This window comes from Coffea arabica, chromosome 7c, assembly GCF_036785885.1.
Source record: "Coffea arabica cultivar ET-39 chromosome 7c, Coffea Arabica ET-39 HiFi, whole genome shotgun sequence".
NCBI lineage: Eukaryota > Viridiplantae > Streptophyta > Magnoliopsida > Gentianales > Rubiaceae > Coffea > Coffea arabica.
The window spans coordinates 29,190,436-29,201,369 of record NC_092322.1 but is presented as its reverse complement, the minus strand read 5'-3'; the positions used below and the strand labels follow the sequence as shown (position 1 = coordinate 29,201,369).

Genomic DNA, 10,934 nt, shown 5'->3' with positions numbered 1-10,934 from the left:
AGAGGGGCACATCACGCAGATTCAGGAGACCACCAATGGGTCGGCCACCTGGAAGCGTATGTTGCGCTGCCGGGCCTTTGTGGAGGAGAACTCTCAATGGATGATTGCTGGGGGGACCTGTTCTTTCTGGTTCGACAATTGGCTCGGCTCAGGGGCTTTGGCTGTCGGAAAGGTTAACCTTCCCAGTCCTTCCCTCACGATCCGAGAGTGTATCAGCGAAGGGGGATGGGACTTGGCGCCTATTGAAGGTGCTTTATCCAGCGTGGAGATTCAGCAGATTCGGTCCTTCCCTCCTTTTCTCTCTAATGAAAAGGATTTCCTTATTTGGCAGCCTAACCCGAATGGCGAGTTCTCTATCAAATCTGCTGTGTTGAGAAGGCGCCATCAGGGGGCCTCTTTACTCTCCCGTACACTCATTTGGGATCAACGCCTGCCTCGCAAGATCTCGATATTCATGTGGCGTTTGCTGAACGCGCTTCTTCCCCTCCCGGATATTCTCAGTAAATTTGGCTTTCACCTACCCTCTAAGTGTGTTTTCTGCAATCATGTGGAAACACTGGAGCATGTATTTCTCACTTGTGAAGTCGCAACTGCTGTTTGGCATCGCCTGGGGCTCCTGCTGCACTTTCGAACGGATAGAGCGGACGAGATTCTTATGCAACTTCAGAACTGGTGGATGCACTCATCTGGCAATGGCTTTGTCGCGAATTGCTATCGTTTATTACCGGCACTCATCTGTTGGGCACTGTGAAAATTTCGCAATCTGGCTTACTTTGAGGGGGTTGTTGCTCCAGTGCATGTCATATTCAATCACATTGTTAAGGAGCTCCAGCTCATAGCAAGGGCCACTCCTTTCACATGTTCTACTCCTGAAGATAAACGCTGCTGGACTCAAGGCCTTGTGCCTTTCCTTAAGCAGCCACCCAGGGCTCGGCTCCGTATAATCCGTTGGATGGTCCCTCCCATGGGCTACCTGAAGTTAAATGTTGATGGTTCTTCTCTTGGGAACCCGGGAGATGCAGGGGGAGGAGGCCTCATCCGGGATAGCGAGGGGAGGCTACTCTATGGTTTTTCCACTTTCTATGGTTGGCAGACCAATATGAGTGCTGAAGCAATGGCTCTCCTCGAAGGGTTACAGCTTTGCAAATCTCATGGCTTCCCCCACGTTGAGATTGAAATTGACTCGCTGACGCTCCTCAAGGTAGTACGACGTGAGATGAAGTGTCCGTGGAGGATTTGGGGGGTGGTTTGCCACATTCGACATCTACTTGAGGACTTCACCTCGGTCTTGCATCATTGCTACAGAGAGCTCAATGCTGTGGCGGACTCGCTTGCCAAATTAGCCAGCACGTCTCGTGCGTCCTCATCCTACTGTGCTACCTCTTTTCCAAGGGACATTCGTGGGCTTCTTCAGTTAGACAGAGTTAGCTATCCTTACATTCGCCGGCAATGGAAGCCTTAGTTACTATGTAGGACTGCTTTTCATGACAGGGCGTTTTAGCTCCTCTCCATTGTAATTTTCTTACCATTAATAAAGGTTTTGATTAAAAAAAAAAAAAGTGACATCAAGAAATAATAATATCAGAGTTTTGAAGTGCCACTATTCACTGGTTCCGGTTACCTGCTAGTATTTACGAATATGCCATTACAATTAATTATGAGAGCGTCCTGCGCGCACATTATAAATAACGGATTCCTCGCAAGGCATTTTATTATTTTCGAGAGTGATATTATCACCTGCATTTATTTCTGACAATTACAATGCCAAGAACAAGTTCTTTCCGCCTCGGTGCAAAAAATATTTTCATCACATATTCTAGATGTGATATTTCAAAAGAATTATGTCTTCAAAAACTCCTTGATAAATTCACCAATAATCAACCTTCATATGTGAGATATCTTCAGAGCTACATGAAGACGGCACTCCACACCTACACGTACTTGTCCAATTTGCAGACAAGTTCCAAACAAGAGATGATAGAGTATTCGATTTAGTATGCCAGCAAAGATCTCAAGTGCATCATCCAAATATACAAGCTACTAGAGATGCAAGAGCTGTACGAGATTATATTTCCAAATATGGAGATTTCTGTGAGTGGGGAACGTTCAAATCCGGTAAGATATATAGAAATCAACATGAATGCTATACGGAGGCACTAGAACAAGAAACAATTGAAGATTTCATGAACACAATCAAAGAAAGAGATCCAAAATCTTACTGCATATTTTATGACAGGATTAAATGCAATGCCGAGAAGTTATACTGTACAGCAAGTCAAGAATATACAAGTCCATTTCCATTAGTTGACAATGTTCCATATGAATTACTAGACTGGGCTAATACAAATATAAAGTCCATTGAATCTAGGCCCAACAAACCAATGTCCATTATTGTCGAAAGCCCATCCAAATTAGGAAAAACAATATGGGCCAGGTCATTGGGTCCACATAATTATTTGTGTGGGTATTTAGATTTGAATAACAAAGTGTACAGCAACGATGCCTGGTACAACATCATTGATGACGTCAATCCACAATACCTCAAGCATTATAAAGAGTTCATCGGGGCTCAAAAGGACTGGGTATCAAACTGCAAATACAGCAAACCAGTCTTTGATCAAAGGAGGAATTCCAGCTATCATATTGTGTAATCCAGGTCCAGATTCATCATATGGAGATTATTTGGACAGAGCCGATAAGAAAGCATTAAGGGACTGGATGGAAAACAATGCAAAATTCATATTCATCTCCGAGCCACTGTATCAGGAAAACAACAGAGCCTCCAGCTCTGAAGCAGAAAATCAGGGAAGTCAAAGTCAGACACAGGAGACACCTCAAGCGAGCTCGAACAACTCCGAAGACACTTTTTCGCAAGTTGCTCGCTGAGGAAGATGGATGTGATCATCAACAGAAACGCAATACCACTATTTCCAACACCAACACCGTTTCACATCCAATTGCAGGGACAACGTCAAATAAGACCATTTTTGAGACCGTGGAATACATTAACAGTCATGTTTCGGATAAATCACACACCAAGCAGTTTTCTCATGGCCTTTAGGATTTATGTTGAATCCAAGGGAGAGTACGTTAATTTTGTATTCGATGATGACGTATCGTCTTATCTGCCTAGATTTTGTATTCATCTAGATGATCACATTCTATTTAGCAGTCACGATGATTGTATTAGGCTTTTATATTTGACATCCACTGATTTGATCTTTGGTTGTGAGTGCGAAGCTTGTGATAATGTAATAGGATGTGATATACATGTTAACGAATAGATATTTATCCATAATTAAGTGTTCTTAATTGTTAATGGTGTTATGTGTAATTTATATGATGTTGCTGCTGATATTGTCGAACACAATTTAATTAATTAAATTGTACTACTTAATGTGATCTGGAATTGAAAATCCCTTTCCGATAATGGTTCCGGACAGAATCATTTAGTTAAAAATGTGCCCGCAAGGCTGTTGCACGCCATCTGCTACTTTCTATCATCCGACCTCAGTATTGTGATGAAGATGATGAACATAACTGGGCCATTTGAATTAATTAATACAGTAATTGGGCCTTTTGGGCCTGGTGTAATTGGATTGTGATTGATCATGTATGTAGTCATATGACAAGCCCAAATGACGTGCACCGTAACTGGGACTTTAGTTGTCAACACTTAGAAATTTTGAGACTCATTTATGCTGACATCAGCATACGTCATTTATATGTAATAATTATCCCTTATTCAATTTGTTATTATGCCATGTGTCATGGGGACATGATTATATTTGTCTTGTAATTAAATTCGACTTGATCGAATTCCGGAATTGAAAATATATTAAACATATTAAATGGGAACATAATCATTGTATTCTAGATTGGTGGGGACATTGTATACCCCACACACGTGATTTACCTGAAGTTAATACATTGGATTCGAAATATAACTGTTCATGATGGGACAGGTGTAATAATTATTGTCGGCTAAATGTTAGACATAATGATCCATCTTTAATAAAGCGTAATCATTGGAATAATTTGAAATATATTTCTCGCCTGCTCGCTGAGCACGAATCGTATAATTATACGATTCTAGAAGGTATAGAAATACGATATACATACAAAATACATATACATACATTCAACATACTCAGAGAAAATACTCATACAAAATACGTAGAGCTCAATGATGATACATCACATTTTGAGATTTGTTGGGTGATTTATGATCCAAGAGGATGATGACAAAAAAATATGAAGAAATAATTTGTAATTTTTATTTTCTAATGTGATAGTAATAAGATGGCTTGTGAGTATTATATAATATGTTATACTCATGTCAGAGATTTTATTACAGTGATATTTGTGATGAATGAGTGCCTAATTTGATTAATCTATAGGTTATAATAATATTTAATATGATTATATTTTATATTTTTAAATTTTGTAAATCCATTTTAATAACATGTTTATTATTAAAAGATGTCGTATCTTGGAAGGTTCTGGAATTCATACTGTTTCGCAAACCTGATTATACGGTGTCGTTCTGGGAAGGTTCTGGAATTATCACCACGCTACAGTGCCTATCATAAGTCTCTAAATATATTATTTGTTGGTGTCACTTTCACTGTAGCATGATCCAAGGGCAAATATTTCTTACTTATGTGGGTGTAGGTAACGTGGCACAATCCCAGCCCTCTATATATGGGATTCCTATAGAGGGCTGTGGGGCCCACGTGTCAGATGCTGATGTGGCGTGCTGTGATTGGTCTATTTTTGCACTTTTTCCTGTAATTTCTACAGGAAAAAGTTACTGTTCCGCGGTGGCCATGGTGTCATTTTCACCATAGATCACTGTAGAAACTACTGTAATTCACTATTCTGGGCACTGTTTGGAAACTGTTCACCATACAAAAAGACAGAAATACCCTCTAGAGTGCCCAGTGCCAAATGATCGTTATACCCCTGGTGTATTATTTAGTGGTTTTTCACTGTAGAAGATGGGTCTCCCTAGTACAGTTACTTCTCCAAGTGGCTCTCTCTGGTGCGTTTGATCCTGCCACATGGATTTGATCTGATGATCATTTTTATTTTGAATATAATTAGTATATTTAGTTTATTCTGCACAGTTCCAAGGCCTGAACTGCGTCGTTTTGGTATATTATCACTGTGCATATATTTAATACTGTTTATATCACGGGTGATATGGATGATTTCCACGTGTCGTGCATTTGATGGCGGACTTCAACCTGATTCTCGCTCATCTGGATTTGATATTATTTGAAGTCCGCGGCCTTCTCGACCCTGAATTGTTTGACATTGTTGGCACTGTCGAAGGTGATGGCATTCATGGAGGATTACTAGGAGCATCTTCCGCCTCGCTGCAAAAAAATATTTTCATCACATATTCTAGATGTGATATTTCAAAAGAATTATGTCTTGAAAAACTCCTTGATAAATTCACCAATAATCAACCTTCATACGTGAGAGTATCCTCAGAGATGCATGAAGACGGTACTTCACACCTACAGGTACTCGTCCAATTTGTAGACAAGTTCCAAACAAGAGATGATAGAGTATTCGATTTAGTATGCCAACAAAGATCTCAAGTATATCATCCAAATATACAAGCTGCAAGAGATGCAAGAGCTATACGGGATTACATTTCCAAATATGGAGTTTTTTGTGAATGGGGAACATTCAAATCACATGAGTGCTATACGGAGGCATTAGAACAACAGACAATTGAAGATTTCATGAACACAATCAAACAAGGAGATTCAAAATCCTACTGCATCTATTATGACAGGATTAAGTGTAATGCCGAGAAGTTATACTCTACACCAACCCAAGAATATACAAGTCCATTTCCATTAGTCAATAATTAGAGCCGTAAAACGAGCCGAGTCAAGCTCGAGCATATGACAATCGAGTTCGACTCAAACCTCTAATCGAGCTAGCTCCATTAATAATTTGAGCTTCACAAGGCGTTCAAGATCGACTCGATGTACTGGATAGAAAACTTGAGCTCGAGTGGAACTCGAGCCGAGCTTTTTGAGCCCGAGCTTTTTGAGCTCGAGCTCGTTTATGGGAGACATCATATCAGCTTTTGTTACACTCATATTTAGCCTGAACAAAGAAGATACACATTCCCTGATATATCATCTTCAATTCGACAAGCCATGCCAAATGACAATACAAGGCAGAGTCTAATACTGCAACAAGCTTGACTATAAAAAGCTAGAACCTAATATTTATGGAGTTAAAAGAAGTTAAAACTACAGCAAAAACCATCAAATGGAGGAGCAAAATGCCCAAGCTCGGATTACAATGTCCAAACCAGATCAGATTACAACATGTCCAAACCAAAATGTCCAAAGCAGATCAAATAACAACATGTCCAAACCAAAATGTCCAAACTAGATCAGATTACAACATGTCCAAACCAGATCAGATTACAACATGAAAAATTACATAAACAGCCACCAAGCAACATCAACAGCCACCAAATCAGGTTGTGAACGATTCAGGAAGTTCAACTTCTTCAAATGTGATTGATTCGGCAGCATCAAGTGATTCCTGCAAAACAAAAGTATGAAAGTTATAAAATTCTTCAAAATCAGATATAAAGAAACTGTAACAACAACAAAAACATCCAATTAATTACTTACGCGAGACTTATTCTTTAGGCCATGAAGACTGCGGATCCAATCGTTGCTGCAAAGCAACATTTGCACCGTCTCAACTGACATAGAAGCTCATCGATCAGCAATTACTCTACCTCCGGTGCTGAAGGTAGATTTTGAAGCCACAGTTGTAACAGGAATGGAAAGTATATCGGCAGCCATCCTCGACAAGATAGGAAATCTCAATCTTTCCCCTTTCCACCAACCCAAAACATCTAGATTTGCATTTGCATCACAAGCATACCTACTTTCCTATAAATAAACATCTAAATCTGATTTTTCTGGTGGAGCCCTGTCAAATTCACTCACATGCATGTGAAACTTTTCTTTACCAGTTAAAATAGCAGGTCCAGTCATTTTCTGTTTCTTACTAGAAGAACTAGAATCTTTATTTTGTCTTCTTTTTACAACCTGCCTCTGTTGTTGTTCAGAATGGGAAACAATGTGACAATCAACATATTCATTATAAAACTCATAAAGAATGTCTCTAATCTCATAAATCACCGGAAAAGTATGATTACCATAAATCACCGGAAAAGTATGATTAATAAGAAACATTTTGTATCTCGGATCCAAAATTGCACCCAAAGATAGCAGCACAATACTTTCCCCCCAATGCTTATCAAATTTAGCAGACATACTTCCAACCATAGCTCGGATATACTCCAAAAGAGTCAAGAGCTTTTTCATTTAAAAGCTCTTTAATCCTATAGAGTTTCACAAGAAAAATGTTAGCGGTTGGATACTTGGACCCGGAAATCATATCAGTGATTTCATGAAATATTTCTAGAAATTTGCACACTTCTTCCACTTTCATCCACTCAAAACAAGTAGGAACATGGTGAAATCCGGGGTCAATGTCTGCATATCTTGGAAAGGCATCCTTAAACTCTAAACCCGAATCTAACATCAAATAGGTGCTATTCCACGTTGTTAAAAATAGCTTTCTAGAGGGCAACTGAAGCTGTTTTTAAATTTTAGCAAATTCAAGAAGCCTAGATTCAGAATTGTTCAAGTACTTTATCCCTTCTCTAACAACATCAATCATACCACCAAGTTGACCAAGATTATCTTGCACTAAGAGATTAAGTATATGTGCACAACATCTAACATGAAAATTTTTTCCTCCAATACTTAATCTCTTTCTTAGAGCAAAATCCTCTTTAAATCTCCTAATGCACACATCATTGTATGAAGCATTATCAACAGTTATGCTAGAAACCTTATTCTCAATCCCCCAATCAATAAAGCACTTACTTAGAGCATCACCTATAATGACTCCAGTATGGGGAGGAGGAACATTGCAAAAATTCAACACACGTTTTTGTAGCACCCAATCAGAATCAATAAAATGAACAGTCACAACCATATATTGAATTTTTTTGACCAGATTTCCATAAATCTGTGGTAATACTAATCCTACCAGCACCTTTCAACAATGATTTCGGCTTCCTTTTATCAATTGTATAAGTACTAATGCAATCTTCCTTAACAGTCTGCCAATTAATCTTTTTATAAAATAGAGAAACCGCTTTCATGAATTTGTTGAAAACTACATGTTCCATTATAGAAATGGGGTACTCATGCGCAAGAATCATGTGTGATGCAATCTCTCTTACCTTGGCATGATCATGCGAGAAATTTGTAATGGAAGTGATACCATCACTTGGGCCTTCGGTGAATGACAGCACTTGTTGCTTTTGTTTGCTTTGCTCCCCAATGGTTATCTTTCTTTGTAGGCAAGAATTCAAGTCTCTCTTGTGCTGAGATGTGGCTTCGGTTGCACTCTTGGCATGCAATGGTTGCACTTCATTTTGACCGTCCCATTATATAGCACTACTGTTGTCATTTCATCCCATATGTTGGATTTCTTCTTCCTTTGCTTTTTCTCAAAAGAACCAGCTCCTTCATCTCCATCTACTTGCTGTTCTCTTTCATTGCCCTCATCTTCTATCATTTCTCTCTTCTTCACTCATCTCATCAGCTCTTTCTTCGTTATAGTTCAATTGTTCCACGTCTTCATTATTTTGCTCTATCATAAGACTTGATGATGAACCTTGAAATGAGTTGAATGGAGAGCTGTATATTCCTTAATCAAAACACATTTAATAACCAATACAGAAGATTCTGATTAGCCAAAACAGAAATTTAGAATAACATTTCTAAGAAATAAGGTACAAAAGTAATAAAACAGATTCCAAGAAATAATGCCCACTTCAAGCCAAGTTTCCTATTTTGAGATGTCATGAACTATTTAATAGTTTCCTTATCTGGAAGCTAGTTGCGAGAGTTTATACATCATACTCTAGATCAATAACTAGTACTGTGTAATAAGGCAAAATATGCAGTAATGCCTGCCCCACATGTTATCTAGATTTTGTTTTATAGTAGTTATATTCTCAACTTTCTAAAGCATTAAGGCAACTCAAATACTATCATGCATAATGCAGGGAAGGGAGTATGTCTTATGATAGACTAGCATATGATATGATTAAAACCATGTACCAGAAGAAACTTGGTTTAACAGTCATCCAACCTGTCAGATCCAACCAATCCTTAGCTGAATTTGGATTCCAAATGTTCATCCTATTATTAAGTTCATGGCCGGAAAACTGTCCGGAATTGCTCTGGCAGCGATTTTAAATCGACCATAACTCTTTGGTCTGATGTCAAAATTGAGTGTTGTTTGTAGCATTAGAAACTAGATACTTCCAGTTTTCTAACGGTATAAAATGCATCCCCTGATTTCACTTGAGTGAACCATACCAGCCTTTCAAAATCACCTGCCCTGTTTCTCGGCTATGTTAGAAAACCTGTTATGAGATGCAACTTTTTGCCTGAAAATGAGTTAGTTATGGACAAAATTTTAAAATAGTTCCTGAATTGTAGCCTTATAAATGTATTTTTCAACGCCACCAACCACGCTCAATTCCAAGTTGAATTGAGTGAGTTATGGCCGAATTGCGAAACTGTCTCAGTAATGGAAAACCCTCTTTTGGCTAGTTGAATGCCTTAATTTGAATTGGGACTAGTTATTTTGAAATTCTTGGTGTGAACCACCTACCAAAAGTATCTTGGATGTTTATTAGACCTTGTCCTCATAAATGAACCATGTTTGAGGTGATATCATTGACCCAAAAGTTAGAAAAGGGAAAATGAAGTACAAGGCAGATTTGCCTTGAAAATTCTTGAAAATTTAGTGGCTTTGTTAACTGACTTTTCGTATGAATTTTTACATGAAATTTGACAGAGGAATAGCCCTTATATGGTAGGGTAATACTACCAAATTTGGCGATATTCTAAATCAATTTCGATGCTCAACCAAAGTCTTAAATTTCATGTTTTAAATCTGCAAAACCCTTGTCCAATGAGGAATTTCAACAACTTTGAGCTGTTATATCTTAGTGCTCAAAACTCCGATTCTTGTTCCTTTTTTTGTGTTTTAAACTTTGATTGTAATCGAATTGCGTTTCAAATTTCAACAGCTAGTTCACGTTCTATGAATTTTTTCGAGTTTCCAAAGTTGGCCAAAAACAACCTCGAAACTGTCTTGATATTCCAAAACAGCAAATTTGAGCCGGATTTTGAATGTCATCCATTTTGAATCATGGAAAAATGTCTTCTAGGAACTTTTAGTACTTTGGGAGTAGTTTCCAACAGTACCATGTTTTCCAATTTTGGACCTTCAGAGTGTGAGATGTGATTTTTCAAATATTGCTTATCAAATCTGAAATTTCCGAACTTAAATGAAATTGTGCTTTTAGAACTCTTCATATTCCTTCGATATCACTTGACCGCTTTACACTTGATTTCAAAGATGAAAATCAAATTTCTCTTGTGTTTTAAAACCCATTTTTGAGTTTTGATTTGCGAGTAATTAAGGCTCATTTTCGTGATATCTTCTTAGATTGTACACTAGTACAATCTTTTTCGATAATTAGGGGTTTTAAGCGATAGTGCGAATTGTTATTATTAATTATTCAGACATTCAAGAGGACCTTCGAGAGGATCCCACGGTGGACGTCTGAACCCTCAAGTGTGCCTTATGTGATACCCCAAAAATTAGGAGATTGTTTGTAAAGAAAATACTAAAGTGTATTTCTTTGGGTTTGATTTAAAACCTTATTTTGTTTTAAAAGATTAGAAACCCTAAGATTTTTCTCAAAAATCCTAATTTACTTGTGACTAACCGGTTTTCTTAAATCTCTCATATTTTAATTGAAACCCGAATTTTAATCACTGGAATTG

The 10,934-nt window shown here is 38.0% G+C and overlaps 1 protein-coding gene across 1 annotated transcript; it reads left to right on the top strand.

Moving 5' to 3' along the window:
- Positions 1-5,234: 5,234 nt before the first annotated feature.
- LOC113699793 (uncharacterized) lies at positions 5,235-5,888 on the top strand. Its single transcript, XM_027220139.1, has one exon. The coding sequence runs from the start codon at positions 5,235-5,237 to the stop codon at positions 5,886-5,888; it is 654 nt and encodes a 217-aa protein (XP_027075940.1).
- The last annotated feature ends 5,046 nt before the right edge of the window (positions 5,889-10,934 follow it).

What these genes read in the sequence shown, in the direction of transcription:
- LOC113699793 (XM_027220139.1), top strand. Translation starts at nt 5,235, where the DNA reads ATGGCGGACTTCAACCTGATTCTCGCTCATCTGGATTTGATATTATTT.